The sequence below is a fragment of the Argentina anserina genome, chromosome 7 (assembly GCF_933775445.1).
Source record: "Argentina anserina chromosome 7, drPotAnse1.1, whole genome shotgun sequence".
Lineage (NCBI taxonomy): Eukaryota > Viridiplantae > Streptophyta > Magnoliopsida > Rosales > Rosaceae > Argentina > Argentina anserina.
Window position 1 is genome coordinate 10,020,805 of NC_065878.1, and position 16,055 is coordinate 10,036,859.

The 16,055-nt window shown below is 39.1% G+C and overlaps 1 protein-coding gene and 1 pseudogene across 1 annotated transcript; one reads left to right on the forward strand and one right to left on the reverse strand.

The window, feature by feature from the left end:
- Positions 1-258: 258 nt before the first annotated feature.
- On the reverse strand, positions 259-6,762 carry LOC126801629 (putative disease resistance protein At1g50180; annotated as a pseudogene).
- A 4,409-nt stretch (positions 6,763-11,171) lies between these two features.
- LOC126801632 (probable dolichyl pyrophosphate Glc1Man9GlcNAc2 alpha-1,3-glucosyltransferase) lies at positions 11,172-15,403 on the forward strand. Its single transcript, XM_050529053.1, has 4 exons — positions 11,172-12,008; positions 13,098-13,304; positions 13,931-14,168; positions 14,858-15,403. The coding sequence occupies exons 1-4, from the start codon at positions 11,244-11,246 to the stop codon at positions 15,253-15,255; spliced, it is 1,608 nt and encodes a 535-aa protein (XP_050385010.1). The 5' UTR covers positions 11,172-11,243; the 3' UTR covers positions 15,256-15,403.
- The last annotated feature ends 652 nt before the right edge of the window (positions 15,404-16,055 follow it).

The window sequence follows — 16,055 nt, forward strand, 5'->3', positions numbered from 1 at the left end:
TTCTTCTTGAAAGGATTAGACTTCTCCTTAGAAGCTATATATGACATCACAAACTTAATAAATGTGAAGTGTAAAACCATGTAAATAACGGGTGCGAGTTTCATACCTTAGAAAACAAAAAACGTGATGAGAAGAGCATGAACTCTTGTAATCATAGATATGCGAGAGATTAAACTTCTCACAAGTCACTTCTTTTGGTACCTCCAAAAAGTGGCTGGAGGCATGCCTGAAATCAGGTTAGAGATCACACTATAGATGAGGACATTCTTTTGTATAGGTGTTCAGTTTGAGGCTTTCATCATACTCTCAAGTCTTGAAGGGGAAGCAGTTGTGTCAAATGATAAAATTACACATCTTCACAAGTTTATGACAATGCTCAAGACCAGGAGAAATTTTGGCTTCATGATTGTCCTCATTCCAACCTTAACTGTGTCTCTGGCTTTCTATTCCCAGAAAGTGAATCTTCAATTAGTTAAAAGGTGAAATGTAAACAGAAAATACTCGAAAAATAGTTCCAAATTCTTGAGACGCTTCCCAGATCTCCAGTCGGACCAAAAAATAGGAACTTTGTTACATTCTTCATTTCTAACGCTTCTATGCTTGGGGAAAAGAACAAGACCAGCTTCACACTGCGTGTAATAATATTTGTTACGATTACTGCCACTCAGTTCTTGCGTATTCTCTTCCACAAGCTCAATGTGTCATTCCGTACTACAATAGTACCAGTGGAAGCATATATATGAGAATTAATACACACGTTGAAAATTGTAGCATTAGGTAGCTCCATTGATTAGCTGCAACAGCCTATTCTTGTTGTGCAAGTTCTCCTGGTTACCAGTGCTTGCAACAGCGTCCTTCATCTAACCAAAAATAAGCACGACCGACAACTAATAAGCCGTAAGTTAAGCGAAGAGAACTTGTGTACATACTTGACATTGTAGTCGAGATCAACTTCACATCGTCTGATTATAGGAACACGAACAGCTACTTGCAAGGGATAAAAGTTATAAAACACTAACCATAGTCAATATCATAGCCCAGACCGTATGGTTCAACATGCAGGATCAACAAGCAACTTGAATTTCAGCTATTTTCCGGGGAGCTGATACAATTAAACAAGATGACAAATAATTAGGATTGAATCAGTAAAATAAGAAAATAGCAAAAACTTTTGTTCAAATTGGCATAGAACAAGTTGAATTAGCAGTCTTTCAATTGCACATCATCAATTGTTGAGCGCAACAAAATATAAACCAGACACCACACTTTCAAGTATATGCCTTCAACATATCTCTTCTCCTACATAAGACATCATAAATAAATCATGTACTCTAACAAGTATTGTAGGTTCCTCAGCAACTTCAACTAGCTCCACTACTTTAGAGACGGCTAGTGATTGGGATTCCATCTCTTGTTCATCTTCTTTGCTCGGTTCTTAATTATACATGTAAAAGGGAGAAAAAAAATTACAGCTTAATAAAACTAGAGGATAAGAAATGATAATGTGATGTATGGTGACTTCAATAAGCAACTCATTAACAACAGCTAGAGTGTTAACCTGATTTGGCGAGATGACCCTGCTGCAGTCCCTACACCAAAGTGAAAAATTCAGGCAAGTATTTGTAATCCAGTAAACTGAATAAAGCTGATTGAGCTAATTAAATACAAAATGCAAATTAAAACATTAGGGACAATGTACATTAATGTAAGCTTTGGGTGTATATTTTAATGATGAGCTTAAACACATAAATTTACTTTCAGAAAATAGTCTATCAATCACATACCATCTATTTCCTTTAGCGTTGTTGGTTCCTGCATTTCTGACTCTTTAGTCAAAACAGTATTTGTGATTATAAGAGATGGCACATGTTTAACTTTGTAGAAGTCCTCTCCTCCTTCTCCAATCCTCGTACAGAATTCTCTGTACATAAAATTGATGGTTATTTCCTTGAGGGTGGATACATATTGAAGCCCATCAGGAAGTTCCCTCAATTCTGAGCAATTTTCAATGTGCAATCTGCACAGACTAGGCATAGATCCTTTCTCCACCCTCCACTCCTTCAATTCCCACCACCAATCAAAGGAAAGATATTCCAAATGAGAAAAGGCTCCTTCTGAAAAGACAATGGTCTCCGACTGGAAAGTGTAAAAGCCAAGGCAAAGAATTCTCAAGTGTGGCAGTTTCTCTAGTATTTCTCTCTGATCTTCTGTGAGACCAGTTCCCTGTAATGTCATCTTGGTGAGGTTTGAATAGCACAAAATGTGTCGCGGTAGCTCTGTGATGCGCCCATGCAATCGTAGCTTGTATAGGTTAGGACACCTTTGCACTATATTTGTTGATATAACTCCAGAGCCAGAGTCTGCCTCCACAGATAGAAATTGAATATGCTTAAATGTGATGCTTCCAAATTCCAAAATTTCCTCCAGAAGTTTTAATGCTGTCGACCCTGGTGCAGTTATGACTAGCTTCCTAAGACCGGTTAATTCAACAAGATCATTCAAATCAAAATCTTCACTTGAAATATTGACAAGTGTCTGCAAATTGCGGAGACTAGCCAATGACAGTTTCTCACTTACTTTGTGTCTACCAGGTAAATACAGATGTCTCAACTGCTCCATCTTCACAAACACATTTTGCATTTTCAGGAAATCCCAAAGCAACGCAAGTCTAGAGTCTGCAAGCACACCAAATTGGCTACAGATGAAGGCAACTTTTTTATGTTACTGTTCTTTAGACTTAAGAACCTCAGATGAACAAGATTCCCAATTGAAGCCGGCAACTCTACATCTCCACTAATATATTCAAACTTCAAAACTCTTAAGAATTTAAAGTCCTCCAATATGGGGTGTATTAATCTGGCACTCCTATTCCGATAATAGTATTCTGGATCGACAAAGTATAATAGAGACCTAAGCTGACCATCTCTTGTGGGAGCTAATTGATCTACTTCTTTGTCCAAATAGATGGCAAGCCTTCAAACTTTACCAATTGGTGCTTCCTTGGATGCCATGGCTTGAGACAAATGGATAACATCTAAAAATTTATCCTCCCTAGCTTTCAAAACACACAAGTCTCGTATAAGATCGTGGAGGCGACAAGATTTAATCTTCTTAGTTGAACCATATTTTCCGACTTCAACCATACACCTCTCCACCAACTCATTGAGGCAATTGTACGCAACATCTTCCATTAATTATGTTGATGCCAGTGGTATAAGACCTTCTGCCATCCATAACTGAACCAACCTTTTCACAGGAATCTCATAATCTTCAGGAAATTGGCACAGATATAAAAAGCACAGCTTCAAGCAATATGGCAAGTTATCATAACTCAATGCCCATACCCATGCTGTACCCTCATATTCTGGACCTTTGTTTCTTTGTTCAATAACTGTGCCCTTCCTTATATATGCGCCAACATTCTTGCGCACTATGCTCCACTCATTAAAAGTACTTTTTCTAGCTAGAACTCCTGCAACCACAGTTATGGCTAATGGCAACCCTGCACAGTGTTGAAGCATCATCTTTCCCAATTCTTCCTTCTTTGCATATGTTTCAGGATCTGAAAAGTAATGAAAAGAACAATTACTCTTCTGTGTTTGGGTCATGATGCAGCTTGGGTGGTAGACTAAATTAGGTTCCCTTAAAGATATCTGTAGTGTATAACAACATAGGTAGAATAGGGTTCATTATCTTCTTAGTGGAAGAGGCCTCAAAACTCATACATTTACTAAAGCACTAGACGAAAAGGAACAACAAAACTCTAAAGAGAAAGATACTTGAGAGATCGAGGAAAAAACTCACACATACATCACTCAATCACAAACTGAATTCTGATTTGCATCTCCACATGCACATACTTATAGAGACTCTCAATGAAACTTCAAGGGTCATACTGTCATACATAACTACTTAACTAAAAACTAAGAATTCTTCTTTCATCATTGAAACGTACCATTAATCATTTTAATTAGTTTGTTTTCAAGAATTATTCTTACAAAAATCCGCCTAACAAAGATTATTGGCTCATAATCATAAGAACCGTTTATTGTTTTTACTTCCACATCAAGTATTATTCTCGCAAAAACTATTCAAGTCAGAAATGATCTAATTTGGTCTTCTATAACTTCTCAAGTTTACACACAGTGACAGCTACAATTTCTCAAAAACGACATATTGAAAGGCTTAACATGGTGCTCAAACAATTTATTATCTGAAAAAACAGTTAAGAAATTATTTAAATTTGCCAGATATTATATAAATGGATGGGGCTGGTAGTTCGTAAAAAACTTTCTCTCAGAATGCAGCTAGCGGGCACTCTTTATTAAATTTTTTTATTTTGAGAAATAATTAAAGAAAAATTTACAGATCAAATATGAATATGAGTCTGAAGTAAACTGAAACGTAACTAGAAAGGAATTGAAGCAATTAAGACGATACCTGTGTTGTGCCTTCCCAACATTGTTATCTTCTCAATAACTCCCAACTTTCTGTATTACTTAGTGGCTGGGGCTGGTATAAGAAATCAATTCCAGATGCATGCAAAGCCACTTCTTTGTTGCGAGTTGTGAGTAATATTCTGCTCTGTGTTTCTTCCTTCATTGGAAATCCAGCCTTTAAAGAATTCCACGCATCAAGGGTCCAAATGTTATCAACCACCACTAAGCATTTGCTTTCTTTTTGCATTAGACAAAGTTGCTCTGCTATTTCATCCGTCTTCAATTTCTCAATTTCATCTCTTTGCACTTTGGTAGCAGATTTTAACTTGAATAGAATTTCTTCCAGAACTTCTCTTCCTTGGCATCTCTGAGATATACACACCCACGCAAAACAATCAAAATAACGCCTAACTTCACTGTGATGATAAACATGCTTAGCTAGCGTGGTCTTCCCCGAACCGCCCATGGCCCAAATGGAAAGCACCCTGTGACATTTCTCTTCTTTCACCAAACTCTTAGCCGATGATTCTACGTTGTTTTGTATTCCAACAACATCGCGTTCCATAACATGAGGAAAAGTTAGCCTCCTGTCTTGTGATGAAGTAGCACAAGCAACACCTTCACTCCCCCTTATCTCCTTGATGTTATAACTTTGCAAACTCGACCTCAGTTTAGAAATCTTGTTCGTAATTTGCTCGATGTCTGATCCAGTCTTGTAGAGATAACATCCTTCTTTGAAGATGCAAGCATATCTCTTCAAAACAATCTTTTTACTCCCTCTCCTTTTTAGAACAACTTTCAACACAAAAGTTTCGATAACATCCTCCAGATCATAAGCAGCATCTCGAATGTTGGCAACCCATATCCGCACCACTTCGTTATCTTCCTGCTTTGCATCTGCATCTTTCAGGAAGCCATGCATGAACTGGAGCTCGGTTTGTGCGAGCTCAACTTGACTGCTTACTCCATTCAAGAAGTTGGCTTGCTGTATGATGAAGTCTCCGAGCGGCTTGAGCCCTTCGGCCACAATAGCAACAACAGCCTCAGCCATATTTCTGATACACGACCACCAAAAGAAAACAGCCAAGCAGATATAAAATTACTGTAAGAATGTAAGATGACAAAGTGTTTTTAGTTGTCCAGGAATCTAGTACATGAAGCGGAAAATTTCGTTTCATATATGCACACAAACATATCCATATATGAGTCTTGACTTGCATATTGATTAAACTGCTTTTGATCAATCTATTACTTTTCTTTCTCTTCCTTTCTGAGTAGGGTATAAGCCTTTTTACATACATGATTGATACTTTTTCCCAGTTCTATTATCTTCATGCATATGTATCATGTTCCTACAATTATTGATACATTTGCCGTGTACATGATTAAAAAGATAGTGATCAGTTGATGGAGGTAGATGTGGAATTGGAACTGACCGGCAATATATGGTTTCAGATAACAAGCAATGCTGGTATCTTTACAAATGATCAATCATAGTACATTTGTGTGGTTTTTCTTATACATATAATTCTAATATATATATATATATATAATGCCCACGTTAATCACGAATTCCGTAGAAGCTGAATTATTGTCAAGCTTTAGCCAATCTCTCCTTTAGGAAGTGGCAGGTAACTAAAAGTAAAGATATGATAAATCACCTACGTGGGGAATAAAATTGAACCGTCCTGCCGAATAGTTGATCTTTGATGCTGATGTTTCTTATGTATCCTTTTGTTAGCAGCCTTAACATCCAGAGCCTTCCCCTTGCTACCTGTTTGAGGTTACACGGGTGTTTGTTTTTCATCACCTGAAGAATAGTAGATGACCGAAACTATTAAGAGAAAATTTAGAACAATTACTGAAAACCGAAGAAAACTTTGCAAAAAAAAAATATAGAATGTTTCACGCATATTGCATCTCTACTTCTATTTGTATTAACAAAACTGGAACTTGAAGTATGAACTAAATAGAACCTAGTAAGATGTAAATCATATATTGCTTGGCTTGGTACATGAAATCACTAAGCAAATAATTAAATAAACAGGAATGAAATCAAGCAGACTTGGTACCTGCTGCGAATGTGAAGATTACAAACTAGCTTCGACCAATGTAGAGCGTGCCCAGTTACCCCAGTATGACCCGACCCGATTGTTGTCATTGTTTTGGACCGTGCTCAATCTGGACTAGCTTCCTTGAGGGAATGCCCCAACATAAACCCTTGGGGATGTCTGCACACAGTGGAGTCGACGGAGGGTTACCTGAAAGTGGAGATCGAATAAGCGGCCGGAGAGACATCGGAGACGTAGGAGAGACGACGGAGCAGCGGCGTCGATTTGGCGGTTTTGCTTGGATGAGAGAGAGAGAGAGAGCTCGCAAATGTTCTTATTTTTTTTAAACCACGCGAGTTTTATACGCGCACGTGCCGTTAAACAATTTTGGGGTAAATTTTGTTACAGTAATTGAGGTGTGTATTAAATTGTCAATTTGATACTCTAGTTACAAAGAAAATATTTTTGAAAGTTAAAACAATGACAACTAAATTGGTCAAAGAAATTCCCCTCTATTCATTTGTAGGTTTTGTTCATTCAAGTTTTAAGCTACTTTATGATCCAATTTTGATTTTGTAAGTAAGTTTTAATGCCTAATCAAAACTTAAATTGGTACCATGGATGATACACACCGCCAAGCATAAGTAACGACCTTGTAGGTCATGCAACCGGTGCGTTGCGGTGCGCCTCGCCTCCAACATACATCTGGTACACCAACACTTAGCCAACTTAGGCTACCTCATCATGAAGAAAAATTAGTACCACATCCAAAAGCCACTCTCCCATGCCTTGCAGGAAGCCTCAAGAGTAGTGAAAATGTGTATTGTATCCCAAATTGGAAACATGGATTGTGAGGGAGTTTTCCTTCACTATAAAACGAAAGCTTCCCTTATATGAAAATGATCCACATTTGTATAATTAGAAAGTCTACTTAGCCTATCATAATGGGAGCTTCAATGGACGTAATCATGCCCACCGATGGCATGGCAAACCACTATAATTGTTGTGTCGATTTATATTATCATGCTTCTTACTAAACCTATGGGTTTGCACAGAACTAGTGGCTGAAGCAATACCCCTATGAAATGAGCGAACCACATGTTATAAAAAGCACCAGAAAACCCATCCTACCCCAGAGCTTTAACAAAATCCAACTACTTTGTAGCTTTCTGAATTTCTTCCATGATTGGCTTCAACATTAGAATCTTATTATTATGAGATGTAGTTATTAGGAGTACACATAGAGACAAGTTGCAAGTGATCAACATAAGTGTGTAGCCGTATGATGTTGTTTTTTAGGTGTAGACATTTAGGTGTTAGCCTGGTGGCGTTACCGTGTGGCCTAATCTTGAGGTTTACCTTTAGCGTACAATAACCAATAAGGGCAATCAATAATCATTTAAGGAGACCGACACAAGTAATAAACTGAAAACTATTATGGAAAGTAGACATAAAGAGTATGCATAGAGATATGTCGCAGGAAATAAGCATAGGGGGTAGCTATAAGGTGTAGCCTTTTAGGTGTTAGCCCGGAGGCGTAACCATGTGGCGTGACCGTTAAGCGTTACCGCTTAGAATTACTCATGTACATGTACATGTAGTAAGCATGTCCATGAATAATATAGCATATATGTCATGGCGTGTATATGGCGATAATTCAATTAATGTATAAGCAAGAACGTACCGGAATCCATCAACAATATCATATGTACAATAGAAAGAATGGAGTTAATGAGTGGGACTCCATGTCAGCCATTGAGCCCTGACAAAGCTCTTGATGCTCATATATGAAAGCTTCCTGGTGGTAGTTGTACCGCACCAGAGAAATATATAATTGTGTGGTGATAACTCCATGATGCTCAATCAAAGTAGTTACTAGAAACGGCGTGATCTAGACCTACGTAGCACAGAAGCTTGGCTTGACGACCGATTCCCACTTTGGAAGCGGAAGCGTTTGGAAGCGCGGGGAAGCGCGACAGAAGCGTGATTCTGGAAAAAGAGGGTTTGGGAGCGCAGCGGAAGCGTTGGCTTCCGAACTGGAAGCGTTGGCTTCTAAATTGGAAGCGTGATTCCTTCCCTACCTCTATTTCATCAATCAATCTAATATGTGGTCTCTTCTTGTCATCTCATCTTCTTTCAATTTCTTTAAGCGGTTAAATATGAATATCATCAATCGATCTAATATGCGTCAGAGAGAATAGGAAGAGTTGGGGAGAGATATGAAGAAAATCTAGATGACACAGAGAGAAGATGAACCTTTTTTATTTATTCAATTTCATCCAGTGATGTCTCTTTGAATTCCATGTGCCCAACACCTTCACACTATACTGGACATTCTTTTGTTTGAATTTTGAAAGAAAGTTTTAATATTGCTATAACCAAGGATAGTCATGTTTTAGAAAAGAAGTTATTAATAGTTATCCAGTTATTTTAATACTGGATAAAATAATTAAAAAAATAAAAGATAAAAATAGTATATAATATATATTTATTATTCCGACGATTCTAAAACGCACCCGTTTCTTTAATTTTTGAAGAAAAAAAACGCTTCCGCTTTTCCAAACGCTTTGCTTCCACGTACCCGCACCCGATTCCATGCATCCTAGGTCTAGACTGTGTCCCATAATCATGCCAAGAGAGACTCGGTCGACATATGCAATTGACCATATAATAGTTGTTGTGGTGTGGCACCAACACAACTTGGAGTACTATTAAGGACCACTAGAGTAATTGAGCTTCGGAGATAATAAGTCAATACGTGTGGGTGTTGATTGTTGACCATTTGACCCGACAAGGGCTATGGTCTTATTGACCGAAAGTCAACATAACCTCTTTTATGTTGACTGTTTGACCCGGTTCACCTTTTTTAGAAACCCTTGTTGACCGGGTCAACGCACTCCATCCGCTCATAAACACGTCCGGGCCGAGGAAAGTCCAGTCGGGCCAGGTGATGTCATCCAAGTGAAAGCTCTGGATGAGAGGTGTCGGGTGGAGAGAGTTTTGACTGGGAGAGGAAGCTTTGGCCGGACCGGCTGATGGAGCTGTTGGGTCGGAATAGAGAGAGCATCTAAGGTAGTGGCATTGGGACAACTGGGCTGAGCTTATAGGCTGGAGAGGGCCGTCGGGCTTGTTGGGTTAGGGTGCTGCGGCTGGGCGATAGCTCAGGATGAAAGGGTGTCTGGGTTTAGAGCCGGATGGAAATGGGGTGGATGAGCTGAGTCGGCGGGGAGGGCTTCAAGTGGGCGACGGGGTTGTGGCCAGACTGTAGAGCTTCCAGCGGGGTGAGGGAGCTGAGCGTTCCAGCCGGATAAGGGAGTTGAGCGGCCGAGTGTAGTTGCGGCGTGCGGGGAGCATCACTGTGCCGGCTGAGGAGCTCCGGGAGGAGAACTTAGTCCCGGACGGAAGGTAGAGAGACATCTCAGTTATGGGGCCAGATGGATGGGTTCTCCGTCCGAGTGAGTTTCTGTGGGCGAGGATGCGGTCGTGTTCCAGTCCGAGTGAGGTAAGTAGTAGCCAGGGCAATGGAGTAGTCGAATGAAAGGGATGTGGACTGGGTGAAGTTGGTTAATCAAGTCCATCTACAACTTTTCTTGGAGTGGGAAGGAACTTCAACACTAGATTAATCCCTAAAAGCCATTATGGAGCCAAGGTTTGCTACGAGCAGAGGGAAGGAACTTCACGGTGGTTGGGTGTCCAGAGCAGATCTGGGCATCACGGCGACGGCGCGTGGGCCTCTTTCTGGCGTTAGTGGACGACGTGGAGGTTGGGGTTAACTCAATGGAGGCTGATGAATTCCCTGGTGGTAGAGGTGAAGCTTGGTGATGTTTGTTGAACAATAGTTAAGGAGGAGAGAGAAGCTCAGATCTACTTTCTCTCTCCTCAAACTTTCTACAAATTGAAGAGCCCAGAAGCTCAAAGCTAGCATGATTTGCATGGGTAGGAAATAAAAATCAACATAATATATGTTTATGATAACCGTAGAGAGTGAAACCCAGAAATCATGAGATATTGGGTGGAAAAGAAAGAATTTTCAAAAAAATGGTGGAGTTGCTTGCAAAGAGCTATGAGTGAATCAATGAGGAGTGAGGACCCTCATTCTAATGCCAAATGTTACCGCGCGATTCCGGTGTGGTCAGAATCTCGAGTACCATGGGGAAGCGCACCATTTCTGATCACCTGAATATCATGAACAAACTGCGTCAACGGAGGAGACCAGGCTAGTTGACATTCGACCCTCTGATGCCTTTGTCAGCTATGTGATGATATAGAATATGTAAAAGTAAAGTGAAGAATGAAGGTTTACCAATTTATGAGGTGGAGATATCTATTTATAAGAAATAAGGAGTGTGATGATTGAAATTACCCAACTACCCTTGTAGGGCTAATAATGCATGAGATGGGCATTTGGGCTTAATTGGACCCTAAAATGGCGATTTAAAGCTACGATGATCAAGTATGTGACGAGTAATTACAATGTTTAGTCATTTAAAGAGCGTATCATTAACAATAGTATATAATTTTACTGTAAATCTTCTAATGTCTCTTGTGTTCCATTAGATTAGCTAGCTTTGAAATTCAATAGATGATGTAGTTGTGTATTTTATTTATAAAACCGAAAAAAAACAATTAAAACGGAAAAAAAAGAAAAAAAAAAGTCATCGTCACTCTCGCAACTCGCAAGTGTTGATCTCTGACTTGAAGACAAATACGAACGAACTGAACTCTCTGGTCTCCCCTCGACATTCCAACTCCCATGGAATCACAAACCACCCAAAAGAAGAACCTTCCAAACCCCCCAAAACCCCGCAACCCCATAATCTCAGAGCTATGGTGGTTCTTCGCCGCAGCCACCTGCCTCAAACTCCTCCTGATCCCAGCCTACAGAAGCACAGACTTCGAGGTCCACCGCCACTGGCTTGCCATAACTCACTCCCTCCCCCTCTCTCAATGGTACCTCGACGAGACCAGCCCCTGGACTCTTGATTACCCTCCATTCTTCGCCTACTTCGAGCGCCTCCTCTCCATTTTCGCCAATCTCATCGACCCACAAATGGTCCACCTCCACAACGGCCTCAACTACAGCGAAGACACAGTTGTTTACTTTCAGAGAGCTTCTGTTTGTGTTTCGGATTTGGTTCTGTTGTTTGGAGTTTATAGATTGAGTTGGAGGTTGGATCCGGTGAGGCGGAAACTGATGTGGGTTTTGGTTGTTTGGTCACCAATGCTGGTTGTGGTGGACCATTTGCATTTTCAGTACAATGGGTTGTTGCTTGGCGTTTTGTTGGTTTCGGTTTCGTATTTGGAGGAAGGGAGGGACTTGATGGGTGGGTTTGTGTTTGCTGTTCTGTTGTGTTTCAAGCATTTGTTTGCTGTTGCGGCGCCGGTTTATTTTGTGTACTTGTTGAGGCATTATTGCTGGAAGGGATTGATGAAGGGTTTTGGGAGGCTTGTGGTGTTGGGGAGTGTTGTTGTGGCGGTTTTCGCAGTGGCGTATGGTCCTTTTGTGTATCATGGGCAGGTAAATTTACTGGCTTTTAATTTGTGTTGGTTGATCAGGGATATATGTAGACCATTGCCTTTCCTGTGTTAACATAGTTTGTTGATGTTTTCGTATTAGCGTTGTAAAGGCATTGAGTCCTAACAGATAGGTCGACATTGTATGGTAAATTGTTGTCCTCAAAATGTTGTTTAGAGAGTCGAAGACTTCATTAAAATAGTGACTTGAATAAGAGTAAATGTGAGGCAACACTTGCATTTAAAATTGTGGCTTCGATTGGAGTAATGTGAGGCAACACTTGCATTGTTGTTTGAAGAGGAAGGTTGAATTGTTGGCCTGAAAAGGTTGTTTAGAGAGTCGGAGACTTAATAGAAGATAAGACTTGAATATAGGAGTAATGTCAGAAAACACTTGCATTACTGTTTGAAGGAAGGGGATTTCTGGAATGAGAAAAGCATAAAAAATGCAAATGTGAGCCAACTCCGTGTGACCTAGATTTATTGATGATTTCTAATTTGAGTGGATAATTGGGATGGTGGAATCTGGCTACTATATTAATGATGAAGCAACACAATTTTTTTTTCACGAGTGGTAATTTGTTTTCAAGCCTGGGTCTGAGTCACTTGTTTGGACAATATCAAAAAATTATGTCAAGGCAACAACAGTCTTGCAATGGTCGTTCTTGGTTATTGGTAGTTCAAAAATATGCTTCTTTAGAGTTTATAATTGAAAATTCTTCTATAAAAATTTTGTGCATTGTGCATTATAAATCCAATTTACTTTCTAGTCCTTATATCTGGTTATTTGCTTCTGTATTAGTCTTCTCGAATGCTCTTGCGATAATAGCTAGTGTAACTGTTAATATGCGCATATTGGCTGCGTATATCTATCTTTTGACTATAATAACTCATGTCTAACAACATGAAGTAACTGCTGAATAAATAAAAGTTATATCAATATAGATAACAATTTGTTGCTTCCTGCTCTTTTAATAATATGGCATTTGGAACAGACCGCTTGCATCTTTAGCAAATCATTCATTCTTCTTACTGATAAGCGGTCATCTTATACTCAAGCAGAATGCATTAATTATTCAACATTATCTTGCAGATAAAACAAGTCATCCACCGCATGTTTCCTTTTGGCAGGGGACTTTGCCATGCATACTGGGCACCAAATTTTTGGGTGTTTTATATCGTGTTAGATAAAGTGATAGCTTTCTTGCTTGAAAGACTTGGAATCAATATTCAGGCACCAGCTGCTTCATTTACTGGCGGACTAGTTGGTGATTCGTCCCCTTTTGCTGTATTACCTCAGGTAATTCTCAATTTTAAACCCAAGGAGTATTTGTAAGGATGTTAATTATGTGTAACTTTATATAGCTTATTAAAGGGAAAATGTTTTATTGCTGCTACTGCTTGTTTGATGGTACACAAGATCATCCTCAGTCCAACTGTGCTGTATCTTGAATCTTGATTGTGGTTGTACCACAACATTATGACCCAGTAGGTGACTGTTTGTACTAACAATTATAGGCTAAGGCATGGGGTTTGAGGCTGGTCTGGTTCTTGCGGTAGATCACATGCTGTAGTTCTAGCTCTACCAGAGCTATTTTTTAGTTTGGAATACCCAACTTAATTGGGTGGCACTGTTTATATCCCACAATAACTCTGAGTCCTAATGCAGGGTATCATTTTTGAGCTTCAGCTTGAATGTATGAATGAAAGGTAGGGATGTAAGCTTTCTTTCCATCTGTTTCTGGGTGGAGTGATGTTGATTAGAAGTTGGATGTTTCCATAAATGGGACAATGGAATAGGTTAATTTTCTTGATAAATACAGTTTTTATTTTCGATTACAAGACAACTACAGTTGTTGATTTCTCCTATTTCATATTTTTTATTGTTTGTGGAACCTAATTGTACTATAATGGATGAAATGACAGATTACACCGGCGATAACCTTTATCATGGTTCTTCTTGCATTATCTCCTTGTCTCATCAAAGCCTGGAGAGATCCAAGACCAGTGATGATTACAAGATGGGTAGCCTATGCTTACACATGTGGGTTTCTGTTTGGGTGGCATGTTCATGAAAAGGCATCACTCCACTTTGTCATCCCCCTTGCAATTGTTGCAGTGCAGGATTTGGACACTGCTAGGCATTACTTCTTTTTATCAATCGGTATGATTCTAACCATTGTCATTTATTCACATAGCAACTAAGTAAGTTGTTTTCAGGGCATTTTCTTTTTAGTGGAGATTATTAAGCAGGGGATACATTTTTTGAGCCTGTGTCTTTTGTATTGCTTTCTCTCCGGTACCCTCTAAGAACTTGATTTTTAGTCGTGGGTAAAGGCCATGATCTTTCAGCACTGTATATTAGTAGTTATTGCAGCAGTAAAAAAATTTCCCTCTGAGATTATATGGATATCATTATGCTTATGCATATACTACATACAGATGAAACTTTGTTCGACCGTTCCATGTGCAATCCAGTAGGAAACCTTGCTATGTTTTTTAGGTCTCAGTTCAAAGATCACAAATAGACAAACACTATTAGTCCAATATTAATGTGTCATTATCACATGGATAATTCACAATTATAATGTATAAATGGATTTTGATTTATCTGAATTTTTGTAAATATGATACTTAAATCGAAATCTGAAAACTAGAATGGAATGGATGCTGTAATGAAGACCTCATATGGGATATTTCAAATTAAACCAATGAAGGATTCCTACTTAAACACATAATGTACTAATTAACATATGTGGTATATGTATTGTTTATCATTTTATCTGTATTCTTGATTGTTATCTGCCTTACACACATTGTACTAATGTGTTGTATACCATGTTTCCTATGCAGTGTCATGCTATTCGCTGTTCCCCCTTCTATTTGAACCCCAAGAATATCCAATAAAGGTGCTGTTGCTATTACTACACTCCGTGCTAATGTGGTTGGCTTTCTCTGCACAATTCACCAAGGATAAGACACTGGAAATGGCACCATCCGGAACAAACAAAGATAGTCATTTGGGGTCAAACAGATCCGTTGCAGCTGCCCGGGGAGGCTTTGTTATTGGGTGGGAGTTGTGGAGCTATCTGGTTGGTTTGTTGCTTGTCGAGATTTGTGGCCAGTTTCTGCATCCTATTTTTCTTGGTGACAAGCTTCCTTTTCTACCCCTTATGCTGATCTCTGTATACTGTTCGATAGGGGTCATGTACTCTTTCCTGTGGCAGTTAAAACGGATCCTTGTTTCATGAGTGTTCAGGTTTTTTACCGAATCTCATTTATAGTGGCTGGAGTGAATTTCGTGCTAATTCTTGGCACATACAGATGCACATTGTCCTAATCTCATTTATTGTGATTGCATCTTAATTAGTCGAAGAAGCATATGGTACGTATAGTTCAAACAAACTCTAAACAGTGCAAAAGAGAGCGCTTCTCATATGATATGCATCTTTGTCTCGATCCTTCCATAGAAAGACGTTGTGACTGACGAAGACTGGCTCGAAACCTCAACTCTGACCTCCACAAAACACAATTGTGATGTTTACCCGTTGCGACATTGTGAATAACAACCATGAATTTATGATGGTGGCAATGATCATCCTGAAACTTTATCCGTCAAATTAATTAAGCATCTATGGCAAGTTCAATACATTCATAGGCATGTTCCTCAGGGAGAAGAGAGGTAGCTACGAAGGTAATGGGAAAACATGACTCCAAGATGGAGGATTATTTTACATTTATGGCATACAGAATTTGAGAAATATAAGTAAATTGATTATTATATTGTTCTTTTTATATGTGCTCTCATAATCATTTACATTTTCTCACAAGGTATAGCGAATAGGGAAATACGGGTCATCGGGGGCTTTTTTACAAAGGGTGTGGCTATTGTCACCTTACGGTCTACTTTGTTCACCCTATATTTTCTCTCACCTCACGTATATATTTTTTCTATTTTCAAATTACTTTGTTCACCTAATTATAATACATAAATTGCCTATTTTTCGATAACTCAATATAATTTCTTCAATTTTAAACTTGATTTGTTCAC

Coding starts and splice junctions, on each gene's coding strand:
- LOC126801632 (XM_050529053.1), top strand. CDS start 11,244: ATGGAATCACAAACCACCCAAAAGAAGAACCTTCCAAACCCCCCAAAA. Junction 12,009..13,097: donor CTTTTGTGTATCATGGGCAG/GTAAATTTACTG, acceptor ATTATCTTGCAG/ATAAAACAAGTCATCCACCG. Junction 14,169..14,857: donor TTACTTCTTTTTATCAATCG/GTATGATTCTAA, acceptor TTTCCTATGCAG/TGTCATGCTATTCGCTGTTC.